This window comes from Sparus aurata, chromosome 15 (assembly GCF_900880675.1).
Source record: "Sparus aurata chromosome 15, fSpaAur1.1, whole genome shotgun sequence".
Lineage (NCBI taxonomy): Eukaryota > Metazoa > Chordata > Actinopteri > Spariformes > Sparidae > Sparus > Sparus aurata.
This window is the reverse complement of record NC_044201.1, coordinates 31,142,781-31,167,386: the sequence shown is the minus strand read 5'-3', so window position 1 is coordinate 31,167,386 and position 24,606 is coordinate 31,142,781. Positions and strand designations below refer to the sequence as shown.

Genomic DNA, 24,606 nt, shown 5'->3' with positions numbered 1-24,606 from the left:
GAGCTAGATACTGAAGAGCTAGAGACCTATCTTTATTGAAACTGATCTCATGCCCACGTCCTAACCAGAAGCGGATGCTTTTCTGGTATTCTCAAATCTCTGGCAAAAGCAATGCCAAAATGCTTCGCTCTCTGCTCTATCAGACTTCCTATCGAGCCTTCGATCTTAGGAAAATCTACAAGTGCCACCCCTCCCTTTCTCTTCTTCTGAGGGCCTTTTTAGAGTCCCTTCTCCAGGACACACCCACTTCTTCTAATTGGTCACTTTGGTAAATTATCCAATAGACTAAAAGAGGAGTTGACCTGTCTTCCTACTCATCTCCCATAAATCATCTAACCTGTCTGCGGTCAACTTTAGGTCTTGTCCCCCAAAATGACCCAAATGGGTTCCCTGCCCTTCTACGGGAACTTAAACGTTTAGGCATCTCCCACCTTTTGGCGTGCAGGTCAAACTCAGGTTTAGTACTTTATGATGGCTTGGGTGTCTGCTAACCTTTGACACACTCACAGTTGGAAACCAACTCCTGAACCTTCACTCACACAAGGAAAAACCATTAGTCATCGCTGACTCTAAACTGAGGAGATCAGAATGTGTTGCCATCCAGATACCTCAGCGGTTACAGACAATGGATGGATGGAGGGTTTGAGATTGGCGGCTGGAGGGCCGATGGAGGGATTCAGTTCAGGGATGAGTTTATTGGGACCAATGAGGAGAACTTTGGTTTTGTCAGAATTTAATTGAAGGACAGTCAAGCAGTCATGGAGGATACTGATATTGGCCATGTTGTTGCGTTTAAATGAGAAATACAGCTGCATGTCGCAGTGGTGGGATATACAATTGAACTGGCTGATCAGATTTCCTAGAGGTAGCATATAGAGTGAGAAGAGGATGGGACCAAGGATTGAACCTTGTGGAACTCCACATAGTGTACACTTCCTGTTTGATAGGTCGGATGAGAACCAGTGAAGAGCAGAGCCACTTATTGAGGCGTTCGACCAAGATGGAGTGATCAGTGGTGTCAAAAGCGGCAGTTAAAGGCAGGAACACACCGGCCCAACCGTTGGACGTCTGAAGCGTTTGGAGAGGCTCGGACGAGGTCGGGAACAAATATGTTTGGTGTGTTCGGCTGCGTCGGAAGCTTTCGGAGCCGCACGGACGTTGTCGGATCCGACTGAGCATGCGAAGTCTGAGGAGGAGGGCCGTCGGACGTCTGAGCCATTGGATCCTCTGATTGGTTGTGTGCCAGCTGAATGGCTGTTCTGATTGGCGGTGTGCTGGCGAATCAGCGCGGTGTGTGGGAGGGACGGAATACTGTGTGCGCTCTGTTTTTCTATGCACTCCGTTCCGTCATTCCCCATTTTCATGTTTTGCAGTAGTGGCACCAGACTAGTTGTTATGTCCGTTCAGGACGAATTAATTTGTGTAAGTTTGGTAATGCCTCGCTGCATGTTTAGTATGCTGCTGTTTTTTTATCGGAAATAGTTAAGTTTCGTTTTGATTGAAAGTAAAGAGAGTTGCGTGCATAAGGTTCTCGTTTACAACTCACAACACAAGCGCCACCCGCTTATTGCATCTCGCGCAAGCGCAGAACGTACACGCTACTGTGGAGTAGGCAGCACGTCGAAGCGGTGTGTTCAATGCAACTTTTCTGCCGAACGGGTCAGACAAGAGGCAACGGAGTGGTCGGAGAGTGGTCGGATAAGGCAGTTGGACGTCTGGGCGGTGTGTGGGGGCCTTTAGTCAAGCAGGACCAGAACTGAATGTTCACAATTATCAGCAGAGCTGTTTCTGTACTATGAAGAGGGCGAAAGCCGGACTGGAATGTTGAAAATATCGTGTCCTTCAATGACCTCGAGTAGCTGCTGTGAAACAATTTTTTCAAGAATGTTGGCGATGAATGGTAGTTCTGAGATGGGTCTGTAGTTGTTTGGTTAGGTTGGATCAAGGGCAGTTTGTTTCTTGCCATCTTAAAGCCATCGGGGACAGAGCCAGAAGTGAGAGAGAGGTTAATGATGGAGAGTAGACCAGGCCGAGGGCGGCAGGAGGACGGGTGCATGTGGGATATAGTGTCTATGAGATTATGCAGAGATATAGGGGAGAAGTCAGACAGGAGAGTAGGACAGTGGACTGGTGAGTCAGATGAAACAGTAGGATTATTAAAGTTTGAGCGAATAATGTTAATTTTGTCAAGAAAGGAAGACAGCCAACTTTCACAGTCTGGTGGGGAGGAGGCAGATACAGTGGGATGGGCAGGGTTTACAAGCCGGTCAGTACTGTTACACAGGAACCTAGGAATGGGTTTGTTCTGTAATTAGGTCTGTAAAGAAAGCAATTCTCCCCTCTTGGATGTTTTGAGGTGAGGCCGGGAGGTATCGTAGCGGTGCATCCTCCAGAAACAGGGAGAAAAGGAGCATCTGGAGGAGCCTTCAGACTGGGACAGCCTTCATGTGGTGTTGTGATGTAATCAGCCTTCAGATGCTCCTCTGAAGGATGCAGACCTGAACTGAGACACAGCAGCAGAGTGAAGAAAAACATGTTGAGCTGCAGCTTACAGAATCCTCCAGCAGGGGGAGTCATCTCTTCATAAGACACTCTGCAGGCGGTTAATGAATTAATAAAGTCTGACTCGTTATTCATCAATAATCTCTCTGATGTTCATGAGACGTTGAATGAAAATGAGGTGGATCAAATGTTTAATTCTGAGTGATGATGAGGTCATCACAGTGAGGAGCAGGAGGGAGAACAACAACGAGAGGTGGTGATGAGGATGATGATAGTGATGAGATGATAATAATGATGAGCAGCATCTTCAGTCAGTCAGACACTGACGAGGTTTGTTGAGGTTCAGATTCTGTGCAGCTCAGACTGAGTGTTTGAATCATCGACTGTGATCCTCCTCCTCTCAGACAGGAGGAGGAGGATGTACTGCTGCTGCTGCTGCTGCTGCTCTTCACTTCCAGATTCAACAAACAGAAGTCAGAGAGGATCCACTTGTGATCAGCTTCATGTCGGACGGTGAAACCAGGTGAGTTTTTTTGTCGGTGTTACATCAGCTGCTCTGAGTCAGCTCAGTTTGTTCTGGTGTTTTTGGTGTCAAAGGAAAATATTGTTATAGTTTTCTATAAATAACATAATGTATGATAAGTGAGTGGGAGAGAGACAGAGAGAGAATTAGATCATTTCAGATCAATGTGGGTCACTCATGTTGTTTACTGACACATCTTTCATCTCACTCAAGCACCAAAGAAGAAGACGACGACCAGCGAGAGAAAACAGGAAGCTTCTGTGTGAGATGAAGCATCAGTCGCTGGTTTAATTCACTCACGGAAACGTTCGGAAGCAGCTTCAAAAAGACATACTGAAGATTAAATAACACAGAAGATGACATTTGGTACACAGCACTTCCTGTTTTTGTTTCAGAAAATAAAGTTTTAAAACCGCTTCAGCTTTTTAACAAACAGATGATGAATTTTGGAAACAGTCGACATTTTGAACGATATGAAGTTTGGACACCAGAAGTCCACGTTTGTATCGCAGGTAACAATGTTTGGAAGCCGTCTGTGTTTTTAAAGTGAAGTAACATGAAGTTTGGCAGCAGTCTTTGCATCCTGAACGTTGGCGGTCGTAGGTTTTCCTTCTCGGCAGAGCTGATGAAGCGCCTCCCTCTCAGCAGACTCAGCCGGCTGCATCGCTGCGTGTCCGAGAGCGAGCTGCTGGAGCTCTGTGACGACTACGACCGCGACAGGAATGAGTTTTTCTTTGACCGCCACTCGGAGGCCTTTAGCTTCATCATGCTGTACGTGCAGCACGGGAAGCTACGGTTCGTGCCTCACATGTGTGAGCTGTCCTTCTACAACGAGATGTTGTACTGGGGCCTGGAGAGCGCCGACCTGCAGCCGTGCTGCCAGCGGCGTCTCGATGACCGTTTGTCCGACTGCTTCGTCCACTTCTTCCCCGAGGAGGAGCCGCGGGGCCCCGAGGAGCCGCGGAGCCGCTGGATAGAGATGATGAGGAGAACGTTCGAGGAGCCCACATCTTCGCTGGCGGCGCAGATCCTGGCTTCGGTGTCGATGCTGTTCGTGATCATCTCCATGGTGATGCTGTGTGCCAGCACCTTACCGGACTGGAAGACCGCTGAGACCCTCGACCAGCACAGGTAGGACAGCAGGAACCAGTCTGGACACAAAACTCTGTCTTAAAGTATTTCTGATTCTGAGTAAACTTGTTTCTGACTCTCATTGGATCATCTTGTTCATTTAGAACATTGTTCCATGCTGTGAATCTGATTGGTCCTCTCTCCCCCCTCTCCCTGATTGGCTGTGCCCCCTGCAGGATCATTGAGGCGGTGTGTATCGGTTGGTTCACAGCAGAGTGTATCATCCGTTTCCTGGTGTCTCGGGACAAGTGTGAGTTTGTCCGCCGTCCTCTGAACATCATCGACCTGCTCGCCATCACGCCATACTACGTCTCCGTTACCGTGACAATCATGACAGGAGAGAACTCTCAGCTGCAGCGAGCCGGCGTCACGCTGCGTGTCCTGCGCATCATGAGGATCTTCTGGGTGATCAAACTCGCTCGTCACTTCCTGGGCCTGCAGACGCTCGGCCTGACGCTGCGGCGCTGCTACCGCGAGATGATGATGCTACTGATTTTCATCTGCGTCGCTATGGCGATTTTTAGTGCCTTGGCCCAACTGCTGGAGCACGGTCTGGACCTGGAGGCGGGAAACCAGGACTACGCCAGCATCCCTGCTGCTTGCTGGTGGGTCATCATCTCCATGACGACAGTGGGGTACGGGGACATGTACCCGGTGACGGTGGCGGGCCGTGTGCTGGGCGGCCTCTGCGTGGTGAGTGGCATCGTGCTGCTGGCGCTGCCCATCACCTTCATCTATCACAGCTTCGTCCAGTGCTACCACGAGCTGAAGGTACGCTCCGCCCGCTGCACCCACAGCCTGTCCACTGAGTTCATCAACTGACCAACGACGTTGCCACAGCGACCCAGACAGGAAGTGCTGAAGCCATCGATGTCAAACAGTGCTTAAAGAAACAACACGATATCTCTTGAACGAGACCTTTTTGTTTTGAATGAAACTTTGAGTTCAGGTTTGTTTTTTAGAAGTAATGTTCTTGTAATGTTCTTCCTTTAACGAGTCACTGACAGAAGTTATTGATGAACAGTTTTTAAAAGAGGATCGGAGAATAATTTATCCCAACTGAGACTCAGATTAATATTCATTTATTTGTTGGAAACGTTTCCTCAGTGTTTGTTACTTTTTCTTTATATGATTAATATGAGTGAAATGAACTGAAACTAATGAAACAAGATAAACTGAACACTGTGAACACCAAACTTCACCTGTCCAGGTACACTTCAGTTTGTTCTGAAGAGTGATCAGTAAATCAGAGCTGAGCTGTTTGTCTGTAAAAAGTGAATGTTTAATACTGACTTTTAATTGACTGAAACGTTTTACTTTTTTTACTGAAAACTGTCTGAACGTCACATGTTCAACAATCAATATCACATTGTTCAGATGTTTCAGGAGTTCTGGGATCAATAATGCAGATAAAAACTTAATCACTCTTAAAAATATCTCAAAAATATGTTCACTCCTGCACACAGGTAACTCCTGCACACAGGTGACTCTACTTTACAGGTAACTCCTACACACAGGTGACTCCTGCACACAGGTGACTCTACTTTACAGGTAACTCCTACACACAGGTGACTCCTGCACACAGGTGACTCTACTTTACAGGTAACTCCTACACACAGGTGACTCCTGCACACAGGTGACTCTACTTTACAGGTAACTCCTACACACAGGTAACTCCTACACATAGGTAACTCCTGCACACAGGTGACTCCTGCACACAGGTAACTCCTGCACACAGGTAACTCCTGCACACAGGTGACTCTACTTTACAGGTAACTCCTGCACACAGGTGACTCTACTTTACAGGTAACTCCTGCACACAGGTGACTCCTGCACACAGGTGACTCTACTTTACAGGTAACTCCTACACACAGGTAACTCCTACACATAGGTAACTCCTACACATAGGTAACTCCTGCACACAGGTGACTCCTGCACACAGGTAACTCCTGCACACAGGTGACTCCTGCACACAGGTGACTCTACTTTACAGGTGACTCCTACACACAGGTGACTCCTCCACACAGGTAACTCCTGCACGCAGGTGACTCTACTTTACAGGTAACTTTACTCCTGCAGACATAGTAAAGTAAGATGTTTCAGTGCTTTGCGTTCACGACTGTAACCTTTAAATCTTTCTTCCATTAGAGGACGAACGTTTCTTTGATTCAAATCAATGCTTCCTGTTTTTTTTAAAGAAGTCATTCTGTTTCTACGTGAACGTTCCGGTCTCTCTGAACTTATCTGGATCTTTGTGATGTTTTAATTCAGTCCACAGACAGTTTGGTCTCTGAAAACAGGAAACAGGAACGGATCCACTTCCTGCTCATCAGTGTCTCTGTTTCCTGTAGCGCCCCCCTCAGGACTGTCTGTCAGGGGTTAATCCGGCAGTCTGTGGTGTAACTGGAGCTGTCGGGACTGACTGGACACCATCCACTGTCTCCATGGCAACAGCAGACTCAGAGACAGGAAGTTGAAGTGTTGGAAACATTCGGTTTTGAATGTCAGGACAGTGGAGGTGTGATTTATCTCAGTGAAGACACTTCTTCTTCTATTTCTTCTTCCGTGGTGTGAAATACTGCAGGGTTTAAACCAAAGCACAAACTACACGGACTTTCCCTTTAACCTTTAACAAGATACCACACTATGTCTTTCTTTCTTTCTTTCTTGCTTTCTTTCTTGCTTTCTTTCTTGCTTTCTTTCTTTCTCCTATAACAGATGATTTTATCTCTTACTTGTTGTATTTCCTCATTAAACCTGATAAAACCGTCATTAAAGGGCCACGTCGTGTATTTGTGACTTCCTGTTTGTTCTTTGTCGGCTGCTTCAACTTTTTATGAATCAGTTTTCAAGCGTCACGTCACAGTTTCAATAAAGTTTATTCATATCATCACAATAAAGAAAATTTAGTTCAAGGAATAAATAATATAAGACCTGAAAAAATAACCTTCAATATTTGTTCCTGGTTATTTTAGAGAGTTAAATGTTTCTGAGGAGATATTAAAGTTCAACGCAGCATACGGACTGTTTGCTCCCAACAAACTGTCACCTTCAGTCATCAGACAGAGTTCAGTCTGTTCTGACGCCTCCTTCAACCGACTGACTCAAACTTGAGAACACAAAGAATATTTCACACATCTCAGACGTCAGGACAGAAACGCTCCCGCTTCTGACAGAAATGATCCCAGATTTTGCAAAAATAAAATCCTCAGCAGCTCAGAGAGCCGCAGCAGCTCCAGAGAAGAGAGCTTTAATTATTCTCTCTTTTTATTCAGGAACTTTAAATACATTCAAACATCAACAAACACAACACAGTTTAAAGGTCTGCTAACTAAAAGGAGTAAATCTGAACAGTTTCATTGTTTCTGACAGCTTCTGCTTTTTCAGATTTAAATTTTCTCTGGAAGTCAAATGTGGGTGAAAGTCTGTAACTCAAACGTGTGACAGGAGGGAAGTCTGTCAGGCCGTTTCATTTTGTGAATGTAATATTTTGCTAAAAATAATACCTGAATTAATGAAACACATTTAATCTGGGGAGCAGTATAGTTGAGGGAGAACGGCGACGCTCCGTAAAGTTTTGATATGATCAATATGATTTCTAATAAAAGTATAAACCAGAGGAGAGTTTCTCTTTTCTTTTTCAAACTTTATTAGTAAAGACAAATCTTACAAGCTGAATAATTTCCAGCACAAATACACTTTGTGGATGGGGTCTGGGGTCGGATTAAGATGGAAAGAGAACAGATGCTCGTACAGACACTCAGCCTGTTGAGATTTCAACACTTTCAGTGAGTCAAAACTTACAGAGAGCTCTCCAAAAAAATCAGGAAATGTGGGGAAACATTCATGAATTTATCTATTATTTATTTGTGAAAAAGAAAAGAAAAGAAAAGTTGCTCCTGAGTTCCATTTCTGCAGAATGTACATTAATTTAAATCAGTATTAAACTTCAGCTGTGTGAGATCTGTGTGTAAGCAGATCTTATTCAGAGTTTTAAAGTGCACCTCTTTAGCTTTAGGTGGAATAGAGAATTTCAAAATTAAAGTTAACTCATCATCTTTGACTTCCTCGTCAAAGTTTGTTAAAAAATATCCTGCTGCTGATTCTCAGTTAGTCTCAGCTCTAAACACTTTTGAAAATATCGCCCTTGAGATATTGTCTAAGATTGTCTCATCCTCTAAACCAGGGATTCCCAAAGTGTGGTGCGCGCACCCCTGGGGGTGCGCAAGCCGCCACCAGGGGGTGCGCGAGATGAAAAATGTAATGGTGGTCTGGTGTAAAAATATTACACAGTGTCTGTGCGTTCAGACCGAAAGCGCACAAAGAGTAAAATCCACCTTGTCCACTCCACCTAAGTCGCTTAGTCACCCTGTTCGTTCTTGCTTCTAAATTTAAAGGGCCCGCGCGCCACTCGCGTTAAACACCACCACGCAACTACTGCTGTAGCACAGCCCATCCATTTACCGACATCGTTGATCAGGGAAAGTTACTCATTGAACAGTAACTTGATAACGCGCGCGCGCACACACACACACACACACCTACACACACACACACACACTGGAGAAACTGCTATTGCAGGGGTGGACTGGCCATCGGGAGTACCGGGGTTTTTTCCGGTGGGCCGATGGACGGCCGTTTTTTATTTTATTTTTATTCATTTAATTTAGAGAGTGAGAGATTGGTGAAAAAATCTAATTGAGCTTCAGTATCTGTCCGAGGAGGAAAGCAGCAGGACCAGGCTGCCTGCTGGAGGGAGGAAGAAGTCTAGCGAGATAAACATGCGGGGATGGGTGATCAGCAAACGGGCACGCCATGAGAGAGTGTCCCGCATGATGATCAAGGCGAAACAAATGTCCGCCACCGTGAGTGACAGCAGAGATGAGGAGTTTGCAGCGAGTGCTGGTTGGCTGAATCGTTTCCTCCGCCACAACAACTTCACTTGCAGAAAGATGCCAGAGAATTCACCGAGAAGCTGGCGAAGTGTGTGACATTTTCATCCCGGGTTTTGAGAGGAAGGAACTAAACTCCTGTCACGCATTGCCACCTGGTCCCAAATAAACGCCCTGGCTATTATTCGGTAATTTACGGTATGATAACTCTCCCGGCCGGGGAGAGAGACATGCATCACAGTGCTCAGCTGCAGACACATCAGAGAGGTGACGAGTTTCGAGTCCCAATTTCTCTGGGACCGACCTGACTGAGGGACGACAGCAGAGCGAGACATTCCCATTGGATATCGCATGGCTTTTCCCCCTTTTCCACCGAGACACGTCATAGCTCATTACATAAATTTGGAGGATTTTTAATTTTTTTTTTTTACTCCCGCCACCGCCTTTTCCACCTTTCCCTCCTTGTCCACCTGGCTCCCATCCATTGCATTAATATGGGTAAGTCTTTGTCGGTATTGATATTATTGCTACAAATATAGGCCTACTGGGAATACTCACACATCCTCCTCCCCGTCTCTCTCTCTCTCTCCCCCCCTCTCTTGCTGCAGGCTGAGCGACTTTTGCGCCGCGCTTGAAAAGTTCCAGATGGATCCTCTTTTATCCTCTTTTAATTTAGGCCTATCTTATGTTTCTGAGCCCATCCTCTTTGTTACTTATTTTGTGGATCGTGTGTAATTTTATCTCACTTGTAAAGTTTCAGATTGATCCTCGTTTTTATTTATTTATACCTGTTTCTGAGCCCATGCTCTTTAATGTTGTGGATCGTTTGTAACTTCATTGCAATTTAATTCAATGTTCTGTCGTTCTAATTTCCATAACTGTTGTGTTATGATGATGTTGATGTTAGCTCCACGGTTATTTAATACTGCTCCAATTTTTCTTTTACGCGGCTGAAAAAATAACATTTATGTTAAAATCGTGCTTTCTGTTACTGAGCCTGTCTGTCACTCATCCTCCTCAAAGTGGAAGCTTGTGCGTAACTTTGTTGTATGATATTGAAACTCTGTTGATGTTGTTATCGTCATGCATGTTGTGGTTATTTGCGCATGATTAAACATGAGTCTTTATATGGCGATAAAACAAAGCTTTGTTGCGTTTTTTTTGGGGGGGGGGGGGGGGGGGGGGGTGCGTCAGCCCGGTTGGGACGTAGAAGGGGGTGCTCCGCAAAAAAAGTTTGGGAACCGCTGCTCTAAACCAACTACCTGCGTCCTGGACCTCTTTCCGGCAAAACTGTTTAAAGAACTATGGCCAGCACCGGACCTACAATGTTAAATATTGTTAACTCATCACTCATGACTGGTGTTGTCCCTTCTAGTTTTAAGTCTGCTGTGGTTAAGCCTCTACTTAAGAAACCGCACCTCGACCCAGGATCACTAAATAACTGTCGACCAGTATCCAACCTTCCCTTCTTCTCTAAAGTCTTAGAAAGAGTCGTGTCCCAACAACTTTCAGGCTACCTACTCCATAATAATCTCCTGGAACCTTTTCAGTCAGCGTTCAGAGCCTGTCACTCCACCGAAACCGCCCTTACTAAAGTGGTAAATGACATTTTACTTACCTTAGACTCTAACTTGACCTCAGTGCTCATGTTACTGGATCTCAGTGCTGCATTTGATACTATAGATTAGGGCTGCACAACAAATCGTTAAAAAATCGCGATCTCGATTCACACATACACGTGATCTCATTTCTACACACAGCGATTCTGAAGCATTTTATATCTCGAGCTGAATCTCAAACAAATGCTCCTATTTTCCTCCCGGATTTTTTGAAGCACCCCCAAACGCAGCACTGCCGCTGGCTCCTCCCTCAACCTGTGGTAAAGCGTCTTTACAACACGTGATTCAGTGGCGGAAGCCCGCCTGCAGTTGAGTGTTTGGAAGGAGTGAGTGAGAAGCCATTTTTAGACGAGGCAGCAAGCCGCCAATCTTCCCGTCCTTTTGGCAGCTAGGTCCGCGGTTTTAGACAGAGGGCGGCAAATTGGGGGTCTGTTTTGGTCCGCCGATTTCCCGCCGCGGAGGGTCCACTTATTTCCACCTCGCCTGCTAGATGAGCCACTGGACAGCCACTGAGATCAGGAGATGCTAGCGTCTCCTGGATCTCTAGCTGTATGGTTGTGTTAGCTTGTTGTTGTAGCCACAAGCTAGGAACGGTCGCTACTTTCAAATTAAAAGCCCCCCGCTAAGAACCCAGTTCTAAACTCCAATGGGGTGCAATGTAAAGCTCTTATTTTGAAGACAAATTCATTGTCACTATTCACAGCCCAACGTCGGGCTTCACATCACATGTTTACGTCTACCTCTGAGGCGGCTTTTGGAAAAGGAAGAATATTATGACTCCATTTTAGAGCCGATCACAGCAGCTATCACATATCACCTAGCCAAGGATACGGCCCCAATACACACTGTACAACATTAAGTATTAAAGGATGCCCTCTCATCTTGGAGACTATTTTTTTTTTACTTTTGTAAAAATAATTTCTCATCCAATGATAGGACTTGAACAAAACAAAAAAAACATTGCTTTGGCAGAGGCAGAGTAGTATCTGCCATACTACGATGTTTTTTTTGTTTTGTTCAAGTTCATCAGTGCAATAAACATTTTGTGAAAAAAATCGGGCCAGAGAATCGTGATTTCAATTCTAAGCAAAAAAAATCGTGATTCACATTTTTTCCAGAATCGTGCAGCCCTATTATAGATCATGGCATACTGTCAGACAGACTTGAAAGTCAATTTGGCATCTCTGGCCTGACAGCCTGGCTAAAATCGTACCTGTCCGAAAGAACACAATGTGTTTCCTACAATGGTACTTCATCAATTTTTACTGCTGTGAAGTATGGAGTTCCCCAGGGCTCTGTTCTGGGCCCTTTGCTCTTCTCTTTATATATGTCACCTCTCAGCCAAATTATTCGGAGCCATGGAATACATTTCCACTGCTAAGCTGATGACAAATCTCAAATCACGAAGCTAGAGGCCTGCCTATATGCAGTGAAGAAGTGGATGTCAGAAAACTTCCTGCTCCTAAATTCGGAAAAAACTGAGATGCTGGTCATCGCCCCGCCAGACAGAGACACCATGTTGACCAGGTGACTGTAACTCTCGACAACTGTCACTCTCTTCTGATCAGCACATCAAAGAAATTACCAAGATCGCCTTCTACCACCTGCACAATATAGCTAAAATTAGGTCCTTCCTGTTCCTGATTCATGCCTTTGTTTCGTCTAGGCTGGATTACTGCAATGCCTTATTTTCAGGTCTTCCACGTGAGAGCACTTAAAGTCTTGAGATAATTCAGAATGTTGCAGCCAGAGTCTGAACACGAACAAGAAAATGTGATCATATTACACCAATCTTAGCATCTCTGCACTGGCTCCCAGTGCATCTGAGATCAGACTTTAAGGTGCTGCTGATGACATACAAAACTGTACACGGCCCCGTCGTACGTGTCAGATCTAATTAAACCAGATATTCCAACTGGGGCATTATACTCTCAAACTTCAGGACTCCTGCTGGATCCCAGGATTAAGAAGAAGTCAGCTGGCTGCAGGGCTTTTTCCTATCGGGCTCCTTTCCTCTGGAATAACCTCCCAGCTGACATCAGACAATCTGGCTCTGTTGACGCCTTTAAATCTAAACTCAAAACTCACTTCTTCGATTTAGCCTTTAATTAGCCTGATATCAACTGTAAGCTTCTTCAGTGGGTCGGTGTCAGTCTCAATGAGTTCCTATAGTACCAGATTTACACTGTGCTGCCGACGAGAAACAATCTGTTTATTCTGATCAATATCGCATTTCTCTAACCTTTGTTTTTGTTTTCTGTTCCCACAAGCTGCAAGCTGTGTCACTCTCTACACTCTCTATAGCTTCTCCTCCCCCTCCTCCTCCTCTCTCTCCTCCTCCCCCTCCTCCTCCTCCCCTTTCTTTCAGGCTCCCTTCTGATGGACCACGGCCCCCTGGGACCATCTACCATTTCCGGGCTCCTGCTGCCTTGAAACACGGACTGATCTGGATGGTCACACCCCGGGCTCTGCTGGAGCATTGCTCTCCTCTGCTTCACTATCTCCTCATATCTTTATTTCTGTTAACCTTGATGCCTCTCTCTGTCTGTTACTAATGATCTTGTGTGGCCTGCCCTCTTCCAGGTCATCATGGTGGACAGGAGGTCGTCTGGCTCGGGCTCCACTTGGTGATGCCTCGTCCTGCTCGGTCGTCTCCTGGATCCACTCACTTTACATAACTTGTATCAGATCTTCTGTTGATGTAACTTGTAAACTGTGATTTGTTGTTCTTTCCTGTACACGCAACATCTATTGCATGTCTGTCCGTCCTGGAAGAGGGATCCTCCTCTGTGGCTCTTCCTGAGGTTTCTTCCATTGTTTTTTTTACCCTGTAAAAAGGTTTTTTTTTTCCATCAACATGTGAAGTTTTTCCTCACTTGAATCGAGGGTCTAAGGACAGAGGATGTTGTTCACTGTACAGATTGTAAAGCCCACTGAGGCAATGTGATTGTGATTTTGGGCTATATAAATAAAATTGATTTGATTTGATTTGATTTTTTATAGTTCCATCTAATTCTCTGGGAGGTAGAAGCATCAGTAGAAAATCTTTTAACATAATTTCTCTCTTTAGGGGAGCGTAGCTGCGTTTATCATCAGAGGACAGACAGTACCAGGTCCAGTCTTGGTGCTGATCCATACAGTAAATGTCCCGGAGGAGAGTTTCTGTCTGACACAATTTATTCAACATGGCGGTGCTGTGACGTCATGGTCTCAGACTCCTGGCGATCAGCAGCAGTCTGGAGCTCACTGCTGCTATTGATCTGATATCTGCTGATATTATTGATCTCTGCTGTGAACTGGACTCTGGTCTTTATCTCAAACGAGCCCTTCGTTATGACTTCCGGTCAGGCAGACCGCGGACAGCCTCCAGTCGCGGGTCCTTCTCCGCGCTGACGTCATCGCGCAGCGCGGTGCCGTCAGCAGTTGGATCGGAGCGTCAGTGCAGCGGTGTGTTGTGAGCAGAAACAGGTGAAATCCGACGTGTTCAGGCGTGTTCAGGTGTGACGTGACGTACTGTGATGTACTACAAGCTGAACGGAGTGACGCAGCGGCTCACCGGAGCTCCCGCCGCCGCCTACAACCCGCAGGTGAGACCCGAGCACGCGTGACCTTGTTAGCTGCTAATGCTAATGCTAACCAATAACAACGTGGAGTGGCCAGTTATCGATCTGTTCATCGATGAATCTGATGAAAGGGACTTGAGTCTAATCTGAGTTCTGATCAGCTGTTCAGTTCACTGATCGATCAGCTCTTTCCTGCTGTTATTGATGATCAGTGACGTCAGAGAACACGCTTCCTGACTTACGTATCAGCTGTATTTATCTTCCGGTCTGAAAGTGTTTACATTGCATTAATTGTGTGTGTATATATATATATATATATATATATATATATATATATATATATATATATATATATATATATATATATATATATATGATGTTATAACATTATTACGTCAGCTGATTAGTCAGTCACATGCAGCTAACAGTGATCTCTTTATTGATCCATGTACTTTATTGATTAATGAGCTGATTATTGATTAATTTAAAAACCTGGTCAGTGATGTGTTTAATATCACCTGAATATTTAATTAGTTCATCAGTGAAATAATCAGCAGCTGCTACCTGCTGTTAGTGAGTGTGTGTGTGTGTGTGTGTCTCTGACCTGTCTGTCTCTCACTTGTCTGTCTCTACCTGTCTGACTCCCACTTGTCTGTCTCTACCTGTCTGTCTCTACCTGTCTGTCTCTACCTGTCTGTCTCTACCTGTCTGTCTCTCTGACCTGTCTGACTCCCACTTGTCTGTCTCTACCTGTCTGTCTCTACCTGTCTGTCTCTCTGACCTGTCTGACTCCCACTTGTCTGTCTCTACCTGTCTGTCTCTGACCTGTTTGTCTCTGACCTGTAAGTCTCTGGCCTGTCTGTCTCTACCTGTCTGTCTCTCTGACCTGTCTGTCTCTACCTGTCTGTCTCTGACCTGTCTGTCTCTCTGACCTGTAAGTCTCTGACCTGTCTGTCTCTACCTGTCTGTCTCCAGGGTCTGCGTCCAGCTGTCCCACCTGCCTCTCCTCCACTGATCTTTGCATCTCCGACCAAACTGGTGTCAGAAGCAGGAAGTCAGGCGGAGTACCTGGGAACCAATCGAGTCCCCGATCTGCAGAAAGCCTTCCAGGTGATGTCATCAGCCGTGTGTTTGTGTGTGTGTGTAATAGATTTAATGAATGTCATACAGGTTCCAGGGGTCCTTGAAGATCTAATAGGGGTCTTTGGGGAGGTTTTTAAGGATCCTTGAACAGGTTCCAGGGCTCACTGAGGAGGAAGTGAGGTCACAAGTCTCTCCGCCCAGCAGCCATCTTGGAAATGGCCTCTGGCAGTTAGTTCAGTGAGCAGGACCTGAACTGTGTCTGAATGGTTGATATGTATCCTGGTCTTGGGGGGACAGGACACGTGTTACAGCCGTCGTCTCTGGTGTTACAGACTTGTGTAGTAAAAATACTTGAGGTGGTCTGTCTCCACCTGAGGGGTCCCTGCTCAGGTGTGTCTGTGGAGACAATAAGAGCTGTGTGATGATGTAACACTCCTTTCTCTTTGGTCCAGAGGTCGGACGGTATCCCGGTCCACCTGAAGCGGGGCCGCATGGACCGCCTGCTTTACCGGAGCACCATGGGTCTGACAGTCGGGGGGGTGCTGTACTGCCTGGTGGCGCTCTACATCGCCGCCCAGCCCGGCAACAAGTGATGCTGCAGCGCTCTGATTGGATGATAGACTTCTGAGAAAAGTTGAGCGTTCAGATGCTGACGAAGTGTTCAGGGACAGTTGGAGGTTTCTGATGAGGCGTTCATGGACAGTTTGTACAGGAAATGTTATTTAGTGTGAATCAATAAAGTTTATTTTGTTGTAAAAGAATCTCAGTCTGTGTGTTTTGACTGACGCCTGTCATTAGATATTTAAAATGATTTGAATGTAAATGTCTTTAATATTACTGATGAAGCGTCGGAGGCGGTGGCGGCGGCGGCGGCGGCGGCTCACAGATCAGATGGTGGCTCCTCTGATGATGACAGCTGATCCTGTTTTTATGAGTCCTGATCCTCCTCTGATCTTCAGGGGCTTATTGAGGATTATCTGTTCTCTCAGGATGTAAACACAATCAGCAGACCTCAGATCAGTTTCACCTGCACACACTGACCTCACTTTCCATTTCTCATCATCCTTAATATGAGCTGATGTCGGCCTCGTTAATATTCACGTGTTATCTGGTTGATATGTTAATATGTTGATATGAGTCTATAAAGTGATGTTTTAATTAGTCATTATTTCCACACCGCTGATGATTATTGATCGAGAATCTCATTTAGTTCGGACTTTGTCAAAGTATCAACAGTCTTCAGAACAATATTGTGACAGTATTGTTATCAACAGATAATGTGATATTTAACCTGTTCATCAGTGTCTGAATCATCTTCAGCCTGACTCAGGTGTGGTCCTCATGTAACACACTATAACAGGACAGTCTGAAGCTCACGACATCACATCTACTGGCCTTGGTTGCCATGGAGACAGAGGCAGTGTTATCAGGACCTCACACGAGAGTGTGTTCAAACAGCTGATCAATGTTGGCAGGTAAGACTTTAGCACTTTAGACACAGAAGCAGACAGGCTGGTACAGACATGCTGCCACAAACTGACACTTTTTACAAGGAGACAAACAACTTCAGCTGAAAGATTTAATGCTGAATTTACAACAAGGACACAATGACTTACAATCTGTCAAAGATATAGTTTCACTACGTTAATAAAGCTTTATGCTATGCAACAACTCCTTAAATAAGCTGATTTGTTAAGGGAGTCTGGTGAAATTGTGGTTAATAGTCGGCCTCATGTATCACATTAAATGCTGAATTTATATGAAGGACACAATGAGTTAGAATCTGTCAGAAACAGAATTTCACAGCGTTATAAAGTTTGTTTCAACTCAACAACTCTTTAAATCACTACATTTGTTGAGGGAGTCTGGTGCTGGAGCTGTGTGTTCATGTTGAGAGTTTTGAGACTAGTTATGTCTCATATATCTGCACCGTGCAGACGTGTCCTCTGAGTTCAAACAACCTCTCAGGTTTTAAACTGAAATCATTCCTCACAAAGGCAGCTAACACCCCCCCCTCCACACACACACACACACACACACACACACACACTCAGCTCTGACTGATGAGACAAAATGATCCAAATATTGTGTAACGTGTCATATTACTGGCCCTGTTTCCATGGAGACGGTGATGGGATGCTGGAGGCGAGCGTCACGGTAACAGATCACATTACACACACACACACACACACACACACACACACACACACACACACACACACACACACACATCCTCAGTTTGTGTTGATTGTTGCTGACAGTGTTTCTGTCTTTTTGTCCGCTTCATCTCTATGAATAATCAATATAATTCATATTTTTGTGGATCTCAATAGATGAATTCTCTGTCATCAATTTTATCAGATGTTTTTTTTATTGATGAGGGATTTTCTCAGAATTGAAGTGACGTCACAAAAAATAATTTATTTTATGTTCAGTTTCATTTTTTGTTGTGTGTCGTTGTGTTTTGTGCTTCTTTGCTCACTAACTTCAACAGAAGAAGCGGAGTTGCTAAAGGCTAACAGCTAATCACTTCAACTCTGTAGTCCCTGTTGGTCACCTGACCCTCCTCTTTCTGATTGGCTGGACCTTGAAGAGCTTTGAAATTTCACAGATCAAAGTCCAGTCAGATTAAAGGAGGGGCTCAGCTCATAACAGGCAGTGGACAAGGATTGTTTCATGTGTTCTCTTGGTTGTATTGAGTTGTCTCGTCATAGTTTGAATACATTTGTAACCTAAAATGTTTGTTTATGAAAGAATCTTTGTCTTAATCCAGATTACCACCACAGGAGATATCACACTGAATATGAACTTCAGTCACAGATTAAGTTTAATTTGTGTGATCATCACTCTGCAGCTGTAAGGAGACTTTGACGTCACAACATCAGACTAAATGAATGTTCAGTGAAGCAAAGCTTAAATATTTTGACATCTCTATGAACGACATTCTGTCCACTGATGAGGCTCTGTGTTCTCACATTGTGTCAACAAACAAACATATTAGATTCAAACACATCATGTTTATTCTCACAGAGCAGCATCAGCTCATCCTTCTCATGTCAGCCAGCTCATTATTGGTACAATGCTCAACGTAACTCCTCCTCCGCTCGCTGAAGCCACGCCCCCCAGACACACTATCGGTGCATCCATACAAATGTGTGTGTGTGTGTGTTGTTCAATAAAAGGTCACAATTATTTGTAAACATCCTGTTTGTTTGTTTTCTGTCGTATTTTTAACAAACTGAGCGTGACCCAGAATCTCCATGTTCCATCACCATGGTGACAGAGAACATGAGGTCACCGTCTCCATAGTAACTGCAGGATTTTGATTCACGCTGAAGGCCAGACTGTGATCCATGTTCAAACTGTGTGGAGGTGGTGAACGGCTGGTTACCATGACAACAGTTACAAACTATTTGACCCCATCCTGTCATCAGTCTCACAGGAAGTTCATTAGGACAGAGTCCTCGTTAACGAGCTCCTCACATCGTTAACAGCTGAGTCAAGCAGCAGGAATCACACTTTTGTTTTTTATAAGAATCTTAACGCTATTCATGATTTTATTTACTGCTCCAGATCTACTCATTTCCTGTTTACTCACTTCATTTACCATCAGTTTTTCCATCAGTTTTTCACAGCAAAACTGCTGCTGCTCAATGCTGTTCACCAGATCTGAGCCACTGGCAGAACAAAGCATTAAGTCTAACTCTTAATTCTAACTCATCTAGTCTGAAAATTGTATAGATTCTTCACACGGTACTGCACTTAGATTAGATAGATAGATAGAATTACTTTAATGATCCCAGAATGGGAAATTAAAGTAATTATACAGTATAAAGTACTGTATAATTACTTTATACAGTACTAGTTAGTTTAATAAACACTGCACCAGATTTTATATAACCTTCACATGTTTTATACATTAAATCTGTAAAGTTACTGCAGATTCATGTACTGTAAGAGAACATATTACATTCACCTCTAAAATGTACTGCAGTGGAAAAGAGGAAAATGAAAACTAAAGTTTGTAAAAGTACCTCATAAGTTTTTAACAGCACTGAAAGCAAGGGATTAATATAATATAATATAATATAATATAATATAATATAATATAATATAATCGGTGTGTGAAGCTGTATTGTTCTGCCTGCAGCGCCTCTTCTCTCCAGCAGGTGGCGGTAAACTGTAAAACGGTATTTTGCCAACAATAAAACCCAGAGAAGAAGAACGAGCTGTGTTTTTGTTTGTGGTGGAAACAGCCGAAGAAGACGCGGTCCGTTATCATCCTCAGGGTGTGTTTGTTCGTCTGAGTTAAAGTGTCGAAGGAAAGTGAATGTGTTGCTACAGACTGATCTGAGGTGAGGCCGTCTGTTCCCGTATGTTCCCGTCTGTTCCCGCTAACCTCCCGGATTAAACTCACACTTCACACTGTTAGTTCACACTCTGTGTTAGCATTAGCTGCTTCCTGTTAGCTGTGGACTCGTCACAGCTCGTCATTAACAGTTAACAACGGCACATTAACGGAAGTTGCTCGGTTCTGTATAAACACACCGGACAGTTGAGGTGAGGTCAACTTGTTCGTGATTTACAGAAAGAAAACTGAAAGGAAAACGTCCGTTTACAACGACAGAAACGAGGCTAACTCGCGTAGCTTCATCCGGAGTTGTAGACAAATTTGCTTCAAGTGAGCTAACTTTATAATCCAGTTAATTATTGTTTATCTGGAGCTGAACAGCTGCTTGTTAGTGTTTGGCTAACGGCTAACGGCTAACAGAGTTTAATAAAACAGAAAGCCTGCAGGACTGTTTACTGAGACATTGTTTACAAACACGGGTCATTAATAAAGACGTTTGTACTGATTATTCGTGATGAGTGTTACGTCATGTGTCAGTGTATTTACACTGTGTATGTACAGTGTGTATTTATATATAATATCTGTGGAGTGTTGAACTGCTGTGTGTTGTTACAGATGTACTACTATCGATATGAGAGTGCTGAGGTCAGCTGCTGCTACAAATACCTGATGTTCAGTTACAACATCATCTTCTGGGTGAGTTACCTGCTTACTTACATATATACCTGTTCACCTGATCAATTGTTTACCCGATCACATGTTAGACTGACTGAGAGGGAGCACTGTTTTCTTTGAATATAGAGACTGAGGACTGTTTCCTGTCTGATAGTTCACAGGAAGGATGGCACTGCATCCTGTTTGGTTGAGGGAGCAGGAAATGTGAAGTGTTTCTCAAACTGTGTTTCTCGTCAGTTCTTGTGAAATGTCTCAGTTCTCCTCTCACGTCTGAACGTGTTCAGTCTGAATGACGTGAAGATGTCTCAAACAACTTTAGAATTAAATGCTGATGTCTGTCTGTGGTCTGACATGTCCAAACAAGGGCGTGTGTGTCTGTGATTGGATCTGTCTGAACCCTGGTGTGTGTCTGTTGCAGCTGGCTGGAGCGGCCTTCATTGCGGCTGGTTTCTGGGCGTGGAGTGAAAAGGTGACTCAGCTCATCATCTCATCATTACAATATCCAAAAGTGAGAACTCTTGTACTGGACTGACTGTTTCCTGGTTTACAGAGCTGGTCTGTTTTGTTTTACAGGGAATCCTGCTGGATCTGACCCAGGTGACCCAGCTGCATGGGTTTGACCCGGTCTGGTTGGTCCTGGTGGTGGGTGGAGTCACCTTCATCCTGGGCTTCGCTGGCTGTGTGGGAGCTCTGAGAGAAAACATTTGTTTGCTAAAGTTTGTACGTCAAAAAGTCTTTATACGTAAGTTTGCAGGTTAAAATGTCTGTCTGTGAAGATTCGTTTGTTAAACTTGTCCTCGTGTCTTTGGGTCAGTTTTCCGGTGTGATCGGCTTCATCTTCATCCTGGAGCTGACAGTGGCGGTTCTGGCGGTGGTCTTTCAGAGTCAGGTCAGAGAATGGATCAACGACTTCTTCCTGGCAAACATCAGAGCATACAGAGACGACATCGACCTGCAGAACCTCATAGACTCTCTGCAGAAGATGGTAATTCATCATGTTTGTGTTGTCAAATATAAAGTCAGGAAATCTTAGTTACACCTGTAGGATCTCACTTCTAGTCTCCTGTTCTAACTGTTTCATGGTGACGGATGGATCCTGTTCTTTAACAGAACCACTGCTGTGGAGCGCAGGAACCAGAGGACTGGGATCTGAATGTATATTTCAGTTGTAACGGGAGTCATCGCAGCAGAGAGAAGTGTGGAGTTCCTTTCTCCTGCTGCGTCACTGATCCTGCTGTGAGTTGATCACTGATCAATACTGATCAATACACCTGGCTCGTCACCCTGGTTACAATGAGTGTGATGTTGACACCACTTTGTGTTTGTTCAGGACTCGGTGGTGAACACTCAGTGCGGCTACGACGTCAGAAACAGACCAAAGGTGAGGTCACTTCCTGTTCGTTCAGTCTGACTTCCTGTTGGGACTGTTGGGGTCCACATGTGTCTCTGCAGGTGCAGCTGACATGATGACGTCTGAAGTTCGCTGTAACCCGACGGACTCGATATAAAATACAATTTAGATTCAACTTTATTGTCACAGCTCAGAGACGACATGAAGTTGAGTGTCTCAGACGTACGTCTGATAGAGATGTACACTTTATATATTCCTGTTCTCTTCATTTGCACATGTGTATTAATGACACATTCTAACAGGAACATGTTGTATGTTGGTACGAGTCTCATGTTGTGTTCTAACAGGAACTTACTGTTGATGTTCTTATAATCTTGGAACGTGTTCTTGAGTCTTAACAGTCCCACAAAGCATGTGGTCGGTGTTCCACAGGAATGTTTCTCTGATGTTCTTATATGTTCCTTCACAGAGGGACTGGAGTGATCATATCTATGTTAAAGGTTGCATCGCTGCGTTGGAGGACTGGCTGCCGGGGAATCTGTACACGGTGGCCATCATCTTCATCGTCATCTCCCTGCTGCAGGTACAAACACTTCAGTTCAGTACTGTACTACATCCTCCTGGTGTGTGTGTGCTGGTGTGTGTGTGCTGGTGTGTGTCTGCTGGTGTGTGTGTGCTGGTGTGTGTCTGCTGGTGTGTGTGTCCTGGTGTGTGTCTGCTGGTGTGTGTGTCCTTGTGTGTGTGCTGGTGTGTGTCTGCTGGTGTGTGTCTGCTGGTGTGTGTGTGCTGGTGTGTGTGTGCTGGTGTGTGTGTGTCCTGGTGTGTGTGTGCTGGTGTGTGTCTGCTGGTGTGTGTGTGCTGGTGTGTGTGTGTCCTGGTGTGTGTGTGCTGGTGTGTGTGTCCTGGTGTGTGTGTGCTGGTGTGTGTCTGCTGGTGTGTGTCTGCTGGTGTGTGTGTGCTGGTGTGTGTCTGCTGGTGTGTGTCTGCTGGTGTGTGTGTGCTGGTGTGTGTCTGCTGGTGTGTGTCCTGGTGTGTGTGTCCTGGTGTGTGTGTGCTGGTGTGTGTCTGCTGGTGTGTGTGTCCTGGTGTGTGTGCTGGTCCCAGCCTGCTGTTGACTGTACCTGGGATGTGTGTTTACCTGTACAGATGGTGGGGATCTACCTGGCCAGGACTCTGATCTCTGACATCGAGAAAGTCAAATTCAGCTACTGAAGCTAAACCTGTCAGGGGCGGAGTCTAAACCTTCAGGGGCGGAGCCTCCACCAGGTGTTACTGGACCAAGTTTCTTCAGTCAGACGTGCCTTCTTCTTCTTCTTCTTCTTGTGTTTCTTCAGTACTGCCTTCACTTCCTGTCATCAGGGTGATGACCTCTGAGCCGTCACAGTCCTGAACTTGTTTTGTTCTTCTTGAATAGAAACTGAATCTAGTAATCATCTTCCTGGACTTTGAGCTCTTTTGAGATTGTGTTGCTCTGTAGATGTTTTTGTATTTGTGTTTCGTCACTGAGAGCTTCACGGTCTAACAGACGTGTTCCTGCTCAGCACCAGACTGCCTTCACTTTTCCTGCAGTTTAAGAATGACGCTGCAGCTTCAGGCCTTTTCTACTGTTTCAGTCCTCTGTGAATGTTTATTGAACCATGTGACCTTTGACCTGATTGGTTGTTTACTGTTCAGTGCCTCTTTCATCATCATCATCATCATCATCATCATCACCACCACCTTCAGGTTGAACTCAGGTCTTTTGTTTCGCTCTTTCGCTCTGTGATCATGTGACTGAATCTACTAATTTCCTTGATCAATCAGTTAATCATGAAGTATTGATAAATGTCTTGTTTTGTCCAAAACCCAAAGAGATCAGAGTTTATATTTTGATAAATTACTGAAATGATTAATTGATTATCAAACTGGTTGCCGATTAGTTGACTCTGTCTTCATTGTCTGTGATTTAAAACAGGAAGTGAACCTTTGATGGAGTCCAGTTGAGCCAATAAGAGAAGGATGAGTCAGTGATGTCACCCAGGTGTGACGCAGCAGGTGAAGTTGTCTGTCTTCACTGTGATCACATAGATCTGACTGCATCAACACATTCATGCGATACGTATCAATAATACCAGCTCACTTGTGGTCAGTGTGCAGCTGATCAACGTTGAACCCTGATCAATCACCATCATGATTGATTTAAGGTATCCTTTCAAAATGTTAACGAGATGTGAAAATTAAAATCAGCTGATCAATCAATATGATTATCGGCTTAGATTTCCTCAACACGACCAAACGAAACACAAACGGGGAAACCGTCGATGTCGAGCTCTCATTGGTTAACACAACACCACAGAAGAAGAGTCACTGCGCTGCGGGTCATGTGATCACAGGAGACAGAACTTTATTGACACTGGATTCATGTTAACAGGTTGAATGTTTGAATTGTTTTGTATAAATACAGATTTCAGGATGTTTGAGCCAATCAGTACAAAAATCTGAATTATTGTTTAATTTTCTGTTTGTGATTTTAAGACTTCATTTCATTAACAGACGACTTTTATTCTGAAGGGATTCTGTTTTGTTTTGTATCCAAGTGAATTTTTATATTCGACAAAATAAAATGGATTTTGGTCTGAAGTTTGTTTTTTTTAATTAAAATGTGTTTTTGTTCATGAAATAACAGCGAGACAAAAACTTTGATTCAAACACTAAAAACCTTTATTTAAAAAGTGTTTGTTTAGATCTGAATGGTGGTATTGATTATCGATTATGCTTCTAGTTTTAGTTTTTTGCCATAAAGTCAAAGAATGAAACAAGAAAATAGAAATAAAACCGACGTGAACAAAGAAAACAAATCTGTTTCCTCAATATTTGATTTGACCTCTTATTTTAATAATCATCATTTGAATAATAACTCAGCAGCAGCTGTGACAT

The 24,606-nt window shown here is 44.4% G+C and overlaps 3 protein-coding genes and 1 long non-coding RNA gene across 7 annotated transcripts; all 4 read left to right on the top strand.

Moving 5' to 3' along the window:
• Positions 1 to 2,911: 2,911 nt before the first annotated feature.
• LOC115596648 (potassium voltage-gated channel subfamily G member 3-like) lies at positions 2,912 to 5,113 on the top strand. The gene is made up of 3 exons (XM_030441904.1): positions 2,912 to 3,025; positions 3,239 to 4,156; positions 4,333 to 5,113. The coding sequence occupies exons 2-3, from the start codon at positions 3,582 to 3,584 to the stop codon at positions 4,976 to 4,978; spliced, it is 1,221 nt and encodes a 406-aa protein (XP_030297764.1). The 5' UTR covers positions 2,912 to 3,025; positions 3,239 to 3,581; the 3' UTR covers positions 4,979 to 5,113.
• Positions 5,114 to 5,143: 30 nt separating this feature from the next.
• LOC115596665 (uncharacterized) lies at positions 5,144 to 6,948 on the top strand. Of its 2 annotated transcripts, none has more exons than XR_003986934.1 (3): positions 5,144 to 5,690; positions 5,776 to 5,911; positions 6,201 to 6,948. It is a non-coding gene; the product is annotated as an uncharacterized LOC115596665 (long non-coding RNA). The 2 variants fall into 2 exon arrangements; XR_003986933.1 differs by having other exon boundaries at positions 5,776 to 5,928; positions 6,218 to 6,948.
• A 7,103-nt stretch (positions 6,949 to 14,051) lies between these two features.
• LOC115596663 (cytochrome c oxidase subunit 7A-related protein, mitochondrial-like) lies at positions 14,052 to 16,074 on the top strand. The gene is made up of 3 exons (XM_030441939.1): positions 14,052 to 14,254; positions 15,206 to 15,340; positions 15,766 to 16,074. The coding sequence occupies exons 1-3, from the start codon at positions 14,186 to 14,188 to the stop codon at positions 15,904 to 15,906; spliced, it is 345 nt and encodes a 114-aa protein (XP_030297799.1). The 5' UTR covers positions 14,052 to 14,185; the 3' UTR covers positions 15,907 to 16,074.
• A 3,465-nt stretch (positions 16,075 to 19,539) lies between these two features.
• LOC115596659 (tetraspanin-14-like) lies at positions 19,540 to 24,309 on the top strand. Of its 3 annotated transcripts, none has more exons than XM_030441932.1 (9): positions 19,540 to 19,668; positions 20,280 to 20,360; positions 20,758 to 20,808; positions 20,913 to 21,059; positions 21,154 to 21,324; positions 21,450 to 21,575; positions 21,670 to 21,720; positions 22,160 to 22,273; positions 22,837 to 24,309. In XM_030441932.1, the coding sequence occupies exons 2-9, from the start codon at positions 20,280 to 20,282 to the stop codon at positions 22,900 to 22,902; spliced, it is 807 nt and encodes a 268-aa protein (XP_030297792.1). In that variant the 5' UTR covers positions 19,540 to 19,668; the 3' UTR covers positions 22,903 to 24,309. The 3 variants fall into 3 exon arrangements, with proteins under 3 accessions (XP_030297792.1, XP_030297793.1, XP_030297794.1); XM_030441933.1 differs by lacking the exon at positions 19,540 to 19,668 and adding an exon at positions 19,689 to 19,873; XM_030441934.1 differs by lacking the exon at positions 19,540 to 19,668 and adding an exon at positions 19,689 to 19,994.
• The last annotated feature ends 297 nt before the right edge of the window (positions 24,310 to 24,606 follow it).

Coding starts and splice junctions, on each gene's coding strand:
- LOC115596648 (XM_030441904.1), top strand. CDS start 3,582: ATGAAGTTTGGCAGCAGTCTTTGCATCCTGAACGTTGGCGGTCGTAGG. Junction 4,157..4,332: donor GAGACCCTCGACCAGCACAG/GTAGGACAGCAG, acceptor TGCCCCCTGCAG/GATCATTGAGGCGGTGTGTA.
- LOC115596663 (XM_030441939.1), top strand. CDS start 14,186: ATGTACTACAAGCTGAACGGAGTGACGCAGCGGCTCACCGGAGCTCCC. Junction 14,255..15,205: donor CCGCCGCCTACAACCCGCAG/GTGAGACCCGAG, acceptor GTCTGTCTCCAG/GGTCTGCGTCCAGCTGTCCC. Junction 15,341..15,765: donor ATCTGCAGAAAGCCTTCCAG/GTGATGTCATCA, acceptor TCTTTGGTCCAG/AGGTCGGACGGTATCCCGGT.
- LOC115596659 (XM_030441932.1), top strand. CDS start 20,280: ATGTACTACTATCGATATGAGAGTGCTGAGGTCAGCTGCTGCTACAAA. Junction 20,809..20,912: donor TCTGGGCGTGGAGTGAAAAG/GTGACTCAGCTC, acceptor TTTGTTTTACAG/GGAATCCTGCTGGATCTGAC. Junction 21,325..21,449: donor TAGACTCTCTGCAGAAGATG/GTAATTCATCAT, acceptor GTTCTTTAACAG/AACCACTGCTGTGGAGCGCA.